At 37.0% G+C, this 11,434-nt stretch overlaps 1 protein-coding gene across 1 annotated transcript; it reads left to right on the top strand.

The window, feature by feature from the left end:
• The first annotated feature begins 903 nt into the window (after window positions 1–903).
• Window positions 904–1,859, top strand: LOC139870848 (uncharacterized). The gene is made up of 2 exons (XM_071858618.1): window positions 904–1,221; window positions 1,380–1,859. The coding sequence occupies exons 1-2, from the start codon at window positions 904–906 to the stop codon at window positions 1,857–1,859; spliced, it is 798 nt and encodes a 265-aa protein (XP_071714719.1).
• Window positions 1,860–11,434: the final 9,575 nt, after the last annotated feature.

Raw genomic sequence — 11,434 nt, 5'->3', positions numbered from 1 at the left:
AAATATCATACATGGGTGGAAAATCCCGTGATGGTAAAAAGGCAGACGGCTCCTGGCGCATGTGTGTCGACCAAAAGACAACTACCCCTTGCCGAAAATCGACTGGAAAGTTGAATGCCTTTCAGGTTTCAAGTTTATGAGCTTCCTGGATGCGTATAGGGGCTACGAACAAATCCCAATGGCAGAGGTTCACGAAGAAAAGACAGCATTCTTCACAAACAAAGGCATCTTTTGTTATACCAAAATGCCATTCAGATTAAAGAATGCCAGAGCAACTTACCAACAGGTAATAGACAAAGCATTCCATGACCAAATCGGACAAAACATCGAAGCATACGTAGACGACATTGTCATTAAAAGTAAAACAGAAGAACAACTGATTTTAGATATCATCGAAACGTTCGATTCGCTACGCAAAATCAATATGAAGCTAAATCCGTCAAAATACTCTTTCAGAATGGAGGAAGGCCGTTTCTTAGGCTTCACGGTTACCCAGCGAGGAATCAAGGCGAACCCAAAGAAAATCCAAGTAATCGAAAACATGCAATCGCCTAGGAATAAAAAAGTTGTGCAAAGCTTAAACGGGAAGCTAGCGGCACCAACAAGATTCCTGTCACGGGCTACCGACAGATCTCTCCTATTGTTCCAGACATTAAAGGGTTTCTTGAGTAAAAAAGACTTCATCTGGACGGAGGAAGCTGAGAAGGCTTTCCAGGATGTAAAGGCATTCTTAAAAGAACTACACACGCTAACAGCTCCACTACCGGGAGAAACCCTCACGGTATACCTTGCTGCTTCCTCCGAGGCAATAAGCTCGGTGCTAATCGCCGACAGAGGTAAAAATCAAATGCCGATGTACTTCATAAGCAAAGTGTTAAAAACGGGGAAGTAAACTATCCAACCATGGAAAAGTTAATTTACGCCTTAGTGCACACGGCAAGGCGGTTACGACGATATTTTCAAGCACACCCGATACAAGTCTTCACGGACCAACTGATCAAACACGTCCTGGCTAGACCAGAGATTTACGGAAGAATGGTGAAATGGGCAATAGAACTTGGCGAGCATGAAATCACCTTCCTCCCGAGACATTCAGTCAAGGGACAAGTCGTAGTCGACTTCTTGGTAGAGCTCCCTTCTGATATGGTCAAACAAGGTGAAACTCGCGTCACGAGAAGGGACACAGACGAATTCTGGGAATTATATACAGAGGAGCATCGAGTGAGGAGGGAGCCGGCATAGGTCCACTCCTCGTTTCCCAAAATGGAGAAGAAATAACCTACGCTATCCGGCTAAAGTTCGCCGCCTCAAACAATGAGGCCAATTACGAAGCTTGAATAGCCGGATTACGCTTAGCAAAAAGCATTGATGTACAACAGCTCACGGCTTATGTTGACTCACAACTGGTAGCAAGCCAGCTAAACGGCAGTTTCGAAGCAAGAGATATATCGATGCAAAAATACCTAGAGCTTACAAAGACACTTACCAGAAACTTCGTGGCATTTGAAATAAAGCAAATACCCCGTAACCGTAACAAGAAAGCAGATGCTTTGAGCAATCTTTCCTCCTTGATTTACGATCACTTCACCATAAAGGTAATGGTGGAAGTACTAGAAAGAAAGTCGACCGACGAGGATACCGTCATGGCAACAATCACAACAGAAGAAGAATGTTGGATGACACCTTTCATAAAATGCCTTGTCGAAGGTACCCTCCTGGAAGACAAGCTACAAGCCCGTAGGATACGAATGCGAGCACCAATGTATTACTTTAAAGATGGCATCCTGTATAGAAAATCATTCACAGAGCCTTATTTAAGATGCGTTCGGCAAACGCAGGCCAAAGAAATCATAAAATAAATGCATGAAGGAGCCTGCTCGACACACTCCTGCTACAGAACAATAGTCAGCAGGATCAAAAGAATGGGTTATTTATGGCCACACATGTACCGGGACACATACGATCTAATCGTAAACTGTGAAGCATGCCAAATACATCCTCCCGTTAACCAATCCCCTCGCCATAACATGGTCCCAATACACGCCGCTTGGCCATTCTGCAAATGGGGAATCGACATCGTCGGTCCATTCCTAAGAGGTATCAAAAATGTCAAGTTTCTAGTCATCGCAATTGATTACTTCACAAAGTGGGATTAAGCAAGACCACTTAGCACGATTACCCAAAGGAAAATACTAACTTTCGTATGGAAAGACATCGTTTGTCATTTTAGCTTACCACGCGAGATAGTCAGTGACAATGGCGCACAATCTGCACATAATCCTTTTAAGGACTGGTGCATAGACATGGATATTCAACAGTAGTTTACTTTCGTGGCATATCCATAGGCTAACAGACAAGTTGAAGTCACTAACAGGGACATCGTTGCCAGAATAAAGGCCAGACTAGGTAAACACCGACAAGGATAGGTGGACGAACTTCGACATGTACTATGGGCAAATCTGACAACACCAAAAGATATTACAAATGAAACACCTTTCAGTCTGGTATACGGTACTGAGGCGGTTATCCCGACTGAAGTGCTTGTCCTAACCAACCGAATAATAACATTCGATGAACAATAAAATGACGAAGCATTACGAGAAAACATGGATGCCCACGAAGAATGGCGGACAATAGCACATATCCGGCAAACTAAAAACAAGCAGAAAATTGCAAACCAATATGACAAAAAAGTCAAACCACTGGACTTTCAGCTAAAAGACTTAGTATTATGAAGCAATGAGGCCAGCCGACAGCAAGATGATAGAAAACTGGGCCCACGATGGGAAGGACCTTACAGGGTTGACGGCGTAACCGACTATGGAGCATACCACCTGGAAACACCAGACGGAATCCCAATACAACGCCCTTAGCATGCCTTATACTTAAAGAAATATCATGTGTAATCCACCTATACTCGGGAGGACTGATCACCCACCTGGATAACAGAAGTGTCACACGCATATGTATCAAAATTATTTCTAAGTATGAGTTCTCAATAAAATTGCATTTTATATTCTCGTACTCTGTAGCAACTCTGAATTTGACAAAAACACAATCAAAAGTCTTTTGGCATATTTCAGACCTAAAACCAGAAGAAATGCCTTCTAGCTTTCGTTGGTAGGAGGATACCTGTCGAAGAACCTTCTTGGATGATGAGGGTGTCCGACTGATGATTGCAGCGGTGTATACAAAATACTATTATTTTTACTACGAAATACTATTAAATACGATTCAATTTACACAAGTTATTTATTTATTTATAAATGGAAATACCTAAACCTTGCTACAACACTTATAGGTAGTGTACCTAATCGTAGAGTAGTGTAGTTTTTGGTAAGTCCGGTTCGTTCCACAGGGAGGTAGTTGATTACGTACTATATTTATACATATATATATATATATATATATATATATATATATATATATATATATATATATATATATATATATATATATATATATACACACACACACATAAGTGTTTATTATTATTATAAAGGGGGGTTTTACCGTTTAATGACCGGTTTGTTGATTTTTATATTTTTGCATAAAGATAAATGACAATAAAATAAATTGTAATAATTAAAATGACAGTAAATAAAAGTACGTTGAAATATGAAATAAAAGTATTATGCTTATTTAAACTTCCGTAATCATGATGCTTGAAGTTTTAATTTTAATTTATTACCTGGGTTAATTGTCCTTTGTCCTGGACACGGACGAATTCTGGGAATTATATACAGACGGAGCATCGAGCGAGGAGGGAGCCGACATAGGCCTACTCCTCGTTTCCCCAAACGGAGAAGAAATAACCTACGCTATCCGGCTAAAGTTCGCCTCCTCAAACAATGAGGCCAATTACGAAGCTTTAATAGCCGGATTACGCTTGGCAAAAAGCATTGATGTACAACAGCTCACGATTTTATGTTGACTCACAACTGGTAGCAAGCCAGCTAAACGGCAGTTTCGAAGCAAGAGATATATCGATGCAAAAATACCTAGAGCTTACAAAGACACTTACCAGAAACTTTGTGGCATTTGAAATAAAGCAAATACCCCGTAACCGTAACAAGAAAGCAAATGCTTTGAGAAATCTTTCCTCCTTGCTTTACGATCACTTCCCCATAAAAGGTTATGGTGGAAGTACTAGAAAGAAAGTCGACCGATGAGGATACCCTCATGGCAACAATCACAACAGAAGAAGAATGTTAGATGACACCTTTCATAAAATACCTTGTCGAAGGTACCGTCCCGGAAGACAAGCTACAAGCCCGTAGGATACGAATGGGAGCACCAATGTATTACTTTAAAGATGGCATCCTGTATAGAAAATCATTCACAGAGACTTATTTAAGATGCGTTCGGCAAACGCAGGCCAAAGAAATCATAAAAGAAATGCACGAAGGAGCCTGCTCGACACACTCCTGCTACAGAACAATAGTCAGCAGGATCAAAAGAATGGGTTATTTATGGCCACACATGTACCGGGACACATAAGATCTAATCGTAAACTGTGAAGCATGCCAAATACATCCTCCCGTTAACCGATCCCCTCGCCATAACATGGTCCCAATACACACCGCTTGGCCATTCTGCAAATGGGGAATCGACATCGTCGGTCCATTCCTAAAAGGTGTCAAAAATGTCAAGTTTCTAGTCGTCGCAATTGATTACTTCACAAAGTGGGTTGAAGCAAGACCACTTAGCACGATTACCCGAAGGAAAATAATAACTTTCATATGGAAAGACATCGTTTGTCGTTTTGGCTTACCACGCGAGAGAGTCAGTGACAATGGTGCACAATTTGCAAAGAATCCTTTTAAGTACTGGTGCATAGACATGGATATTCAACAGTCGTTTACTTCCGTGGCATATCCACAGGCTAACAGACAAGTTGAAGTCACTAACAGGGACATCGTTGCTAGAATAAAGTCCAGACTAGGTAAACACTGACAAGGATGGGTGGACGAACTCCAACATGTACTATGGGCAAATTTGACAACACCAAAAGATAGTACAAACGAAACACCTTTCAGTCTGGTATACGGCACTGAGGCGGTTATCCCGGCTGAAGTGCTTGTCTCAACCAACCGAATAACAACATTCGATGAACAACAAAATGACGAAGCATTACGAGAAAACTTGGATGCCCACGAAGAACGGCGAACAATAGCACATATCCGGCAAACTGAAAACAAGCAGAAAATCACAAACCAATATGACAAAAAAGTCAAACCACTGGACTTTCAGCTAAACAACTTAGTATTATGAAGCAATGAGGCCAGCCGACAGCAAGATGTCAGAAAACTGGGCCCACGATGGGAAGGACCTTATAGGGTTGACGGCGTAACCGACTATGGAGCATACCACCTGGAAACACCAGACGGAATCCCAATACAACGCCCTTAGCATGCCTTATACTTAAAGAAATATCATGTATAATCTACCTGTACCCGGGAGGACTGATCACCCACCTGGATAACAGAAGTGTCACACGCTTATGTATCAAAATTATTTCTAAGTATGAGTTCTCAATAAAATTTCATTTTATATTCTCGTACTCTGTAGCAACTCTGAATTTGACAAAAACACAATCAAAAGTCTTTTGGCATATTTCAGACCTACTGCCAGAAGAAATGCCTTCTAGCTTTCGTCGGTAGGAGGATACCTCTCGAAGAACCTTCTCAGATGATGAGGGTGTTCGACTGATGATTGCAGCGGTGTATACAAAATACTATTATTTTTACTACGAAATACTATTAAATACGATTCAATTTACACAAGTTATTTATTTATTTATAGAATGGAAATACCTAAACCTTGCTACAACACTTATAGGCAGTGTACCTAATCGTAAAGTAGTGTAGTTTTTAGTAAGTCTGGTTCGTTCCAAAGGGAGGTAGTTGATTACGTACTATATTTTTAACAACTATATTTATACAAATATATATATATATATATATATATATATATATATATATATATATATATATATATATATATATATATATATATATATATATATATATATACACACACACACACACATAAGTGTTTATTATTATTATAAAGGGGGGTTTTACCGTTTAATGACCGGTTTGTCAATTTTTATATTTTTGCATAAAGATAAATGACAATAAAATAAATTATAATAATTAAAATGACAGTAAATAAAAGTACGTTGAAATATGAAATAAAAGTATTATGCTTATTTAAACTTCCGTAATCATGATGCTTGACGTTTTGATTTTAATTTATTACCTGAATTAATTGTCCTTTGTCCTGGATTATTTGATACCTATTTGGTTTTTGTCCATAATAGTCCATCGGTCATAATTATAAAATGCTCGTCAAATTAACCTTATTCCCGAAGTCAAATATTCCAACTAATTAGGGATTTAAACTGTAACAAGGTTTTAATACTTTGTTAATAATTACACCAGGTTATCTACTGCGTGTAATCCAAGTTTTTAATACTTTGTTAACAATTACACCAATTACCCTAGTATGTAATCCACCCCTATTTTAATTAGTCCATGATATATTAATTTATCCACTTGGCCAAAATGAGTAATCAATTATCCAATCCAATTGATTAATTAAATGATTGTAAACGATGTCTTATAAATGTCACTAAATAGGACATTCGTAATCATTTTAATAATTATTAGATTAACTAATTTGAAGATAGGTTCGACAGGTTCCAAAGAGTTGTCAGTCAATTAGACAATACCCCCCACCTATTAATAGTCAATAGTCCAATGTTCACAAGTGTCGGTCTTTTGTCCAAACCCTAATTATGGTACAAAATCCAATAACCCCGTCTTTAATATTTAGTCTAACATCATGATTACTTCGGCTTAAATAAGCATAATAATAACTTAGTTACGAGACATTAATTTAAAAAGGAAGAACTTAGCTTACAGTGATTATTTATCGTGTAGCGTTACACGGACAGAGTTCTGACTTTAAAACCCGTAAAACATTTCTTACAATAACCCAATTATTATTAAACTTAACTTAAACTTAAAATTATAAATATAAATATATATAATTCTTTACAGAGGAAGAAAGAAAATTGAGGTGTACTGAACTCGGCTGAAAACGTTGCAATTTATAGGACTTGGCCTGCTACAGGATTTCATGCGATCGCATGGAATTTGTGCTTTCAGGCTAAAATGTCCCGTTCATATTGATTATAAACGTTCCATATTAATTTATTTCGTTGCGAGGTTTTGACCTCTATATGAGACGTTTTTCAAAGACTGCATTCGTTTTTAAAACAAACCATAACCTTCATTTTATCGACAAGGTTAAGAGGACACCACCTAGATTATCCAGAAATGATAATCTAAAAATATCACACTTACACACTACCAATACATATTGGTTTACAATATTAATATGTTACAACAAAGTAAATCTTGAATGCAGTTTTAAACAATATTATACAAGCATGCTGATACCAAATCTTGTCCATATATTAGCATGCAACAGCGGAAGCTCTTAATAATTACCTGAGAATAAACATGCTTTAAACGTCAACAAAAATGTTGGTGAGTTATAGGTTTAACCTGTGACGACCCGGAAATTTCCGATCAAAATTAAACTTTAATCTTAATAATATCTCGACACGATAAGCAAAGTCTGTAAAGTTGAGTTTCAAAATGTTTGAACTGTTTCATATATTCAATTGACCTTTGACCGCTCTCGACGATTCATGAACATTTATTGTAAATAAATAAATAAATAAATAAATATATATATATATATACACACATATATACATGTAAGTATATATGATAATTAGGAATAATAAAATATAATTTAAATATTAGAGATAAATATGTAAAATAAAATATAAAATAATTAAGTTGTAATTGAAAAATAAGTATTAATAGTAATATCAGTATTAAATAATATCATTATATATAACATATAGATACGAAATTTGATATGTAAAAGTTGTTATTATTATAAATTATTATGAAACTTATTAAAATCATCAATATTGTTATTATTAATATCATCGTATTAGTATTATTATTATTACTTTTATTATTATTATAAATTCTATTATTATTATTAGTATTTGTATTATTAATCATTAATATCTTTTTATAATATTTAATATAATAAAAATGCAGATGATAACAAAGCAGTTAACCATCTCAATCTATTCTAATCTTTTTCCTTCTCTTCTGTGTCTAATTGATTCTATTGTCGATTTTAATTCAGTACCCAACAACTTAAATCAATTATAAGAACTACAACCAATCAATTACTCAACCACAACATCACTCTTTTCCTTCTCCATCTTCAAGAACACCTGCTACCATCATCCTTCATCTATTATTTCTCTCATGCGATCACCACCACAATCATCATCATAGCTATCGTGATTCTATGAATCTAATGCCAAAACCACCACTCTATTCGATAATTGTTAGAAATCCACCACCTCTAAAACCGTTAACTAACTATAAATCATCATCATTACCGTTGTTATTGGAAGGGAAAGAAATAAGCAAACCAAGACCAAATCAAACCATTACCATACCAATAACCTTCGATTTCTACTGCCCTCACACATTATTTGCTACATCATCTTCAGTTTTCTGATTTCTAGGATAATTTGATGACCACCAACACACGATGACCACCAAACACTTCACCATAAATTACTGTTGTTTCCTCCTATTTTTCTGGTTCACTGTCAACTCACAACCACCATTAAAACACCAATTCACTTCTGTCCTAGTTCGTTTCTATCAAACCATTATATCACCGGAACTGCACCATGAAACAAGCTGCTGCACCAGCTTGATTACGTTTCTATTTCTGTCACCCTAAAAACAACCATCAAAACCTACTGCTTCTAAAGGCCGACTGCTATTGCTATCATTTAATTCTGCTCCTGCACATTCTTGTTACAAATCAAAGGGGAAGAAGTAGAACCACATATTTGTTTGGAGTTGTCAATTTGATAATATATATAGAGTATATTTCAAAACTGTAACAACCCAAACCAAACCACGAACAATTCGCTTAAAATACCAAAATAAAAAAAAAATTGTTCGTTCAGCAAATGGCGCGGCGCGCCATATGACCGCGCGGCGCGCCAAACTGGTCTGTCCCGAAAAGTTTAGAATGCGAAAAAGATTGGCCACTTCCCGAACTAATTAGACAAAATGCTTTTAACCACATGTTCAAATATGTAAAACTAACACGTTCCATTAATAAAATTAGTTTTACGAAGACCGGGCCCACATCGGCCGTTTTACGACTTTTGTACGAAAATACAAGTTTTCAACCACATGATTTTTAACTCAAAATAAAGCCGAGCATGGCGATTGGGGATACGCTACCCAATCCTAATCAATCCAAAAGCGAGCCTTCTAAAGCAACTACGCGAGTCCACTAGTCCCCGCTTACCCGAGCCACCGTCCCCAAGCAAAATCTATAAAAATGTAAACAACGAGAGGGTAAGCTAACGCTTCGTGAGTGAAAATATACTACATACATATATATGCATAAAATGGATATGCCGCACAAATAATCAAATACCACATACCGGAGCATCCAAACATAAAGGCAAGCTAGTCTAAGCATACCGTAATCACTAAGAAACGAGCTAGTACCATCAACAATAAAGTAAGTTCACCAACGACGATGTGAACAACGCCAATAAGCTACACCCGAAGGTTTAGCTACACCACAACAATACATTAATATATATATATATATATATATATATATATATATATATATATATATATATATATATATATATATATATATATATATATATATATATACAACAATACGACAAACATCGATGTTCACAACATCCATTAGTATTCAAGATCTCAAGGCTAGCACCGCGAATGGTATCGTCAACATCGAACTTAAACCCCATCCGCCCCATTTAATGTGGTATCGTCAACATCGAACTTAAAACCCACATATGAGGTATCGTCAACATCGAAATTTAATCCCTCATCAAATCACTACAATAGTGGTATGGCGTCGTCAATATCGAACTTTAAGTCCATACATATGAGGTATCGTCAACACCGAACTTTAAACCCTCATTGACATCACAAATATACTCTAGGGTATGGTATAGTCAACATCGAACTTTAACCCATACCCCACAATTAAATAATTCTTAAACATACGTATATAATTATTCCACTCACAAGCCCATGTGATAATGTACACATGAAATGTGCACCTCGCCAAAGGTGGTCAACCAAAATGCACAACCGTGCCAATTGGACATGTACACACGTCCATCAAATCCACCTACATGTAAAGTGAGCTCTATAGCCGAGAATCACTTTACGCGACCCGCACCCATCCTACACATACATATGTACATAGGATATTAACACTCACCTTGAAGTCTTGATGAATGCTTCCAAGTAATCCGCGACTCGTCCATGGAAAGTACCTATTCCATTATCACGAAACAAGCAACACAATTAGGGCTGACTTACAAACCAACCCAATTCAACACTTAGTGCCATTTTGACCCAAATGCACTTCCAAGCACAAACCGTGCCCAAACTAACCAATAATCACTAACACAAGTGAGAATGGTCCTAATATGCCAATTGAACCAAAACATAGGTGTTAAACACCTATCTTGCCCAAAATGACACTTAAACCCTAATTTTGACCCAAAGGAGTCAATATCACGCCATTAGCAAGTTTTGACACCAAAACATATTTAACTCGGTTCTATGCTTCAACTTAATCCATTTTAAGTTTATAAACCTTATTAAATCGACAATTGGGTCATAAGCGTCACCAAACACTAATTTTGACCCATAGTCAAAATTAGTCAACCAAATAACCCTAAATGGGTTCCAATACTTCCATAATCACTAAACCTAGTGATTAAACCCAAATTCAAGTTCTAAACATAACCAATTTTTTCACCAACCCAAAATTCACCAACACTAACAATAAACCCGATTACTAGCATCACTAAACCCACTTCATGAGTCTAAATGGGTTTATCAACAAATCAAGTTCAAACCCTAAATTTGAATAGCAAAATCAACAATGAAATTCGGAGTTAGAACTTACCAATACCGCCAAAACGATGCCGTTGATGAGTAGAAAAACTTTAATGCTTGAGGTTTGACCCGAAACAACCTCCTTCTTCTCCAAATGGAGTTCTCTCTCACTAGAACTCAATCTCTCTCTAGGGTTTGAGGATGAGAGTGTTTGATGAGTGAGATGTGATCCAAACTGATCAATGGATCAGTTTTGATGACCCCAAACCGACCCCAAGTGAAAAGACCAAAGTACCCCTCATTTAGACCTTTTAAAAAGGCTAAAAATTGCATCAGACGGGTTCGGCGCGCCGCGCCGAAAGGTGGAGCGCCGCTCCAACCTTCAGGTCAGTTTTCAGTTTCTT

The sequence above is a fragment of the Rutidosis leptorrhynchoides genome, chromosome 10 (assembly GCF_046630445.1).
Source record: "Rutidosis leptorrhynchoides isolate AG116_Rl617_1_P2 chromosome 10, CSIRO_AGI_Rlap_v1, whole genome shotgun sequence".
Taxonomy (NCBI): domain Eukaryota; kingdom Viridiplantae; phylum Streptophyta; class Magnoliopsida; order Asterales; family Asteraceae; genus Rutidosis; species Rutidosis leptorrhynchoides.
Note: the sequence above shows the minus strand (reverse complement) of the source record. Positions and strands in the feature narration are given on the sequence as shown.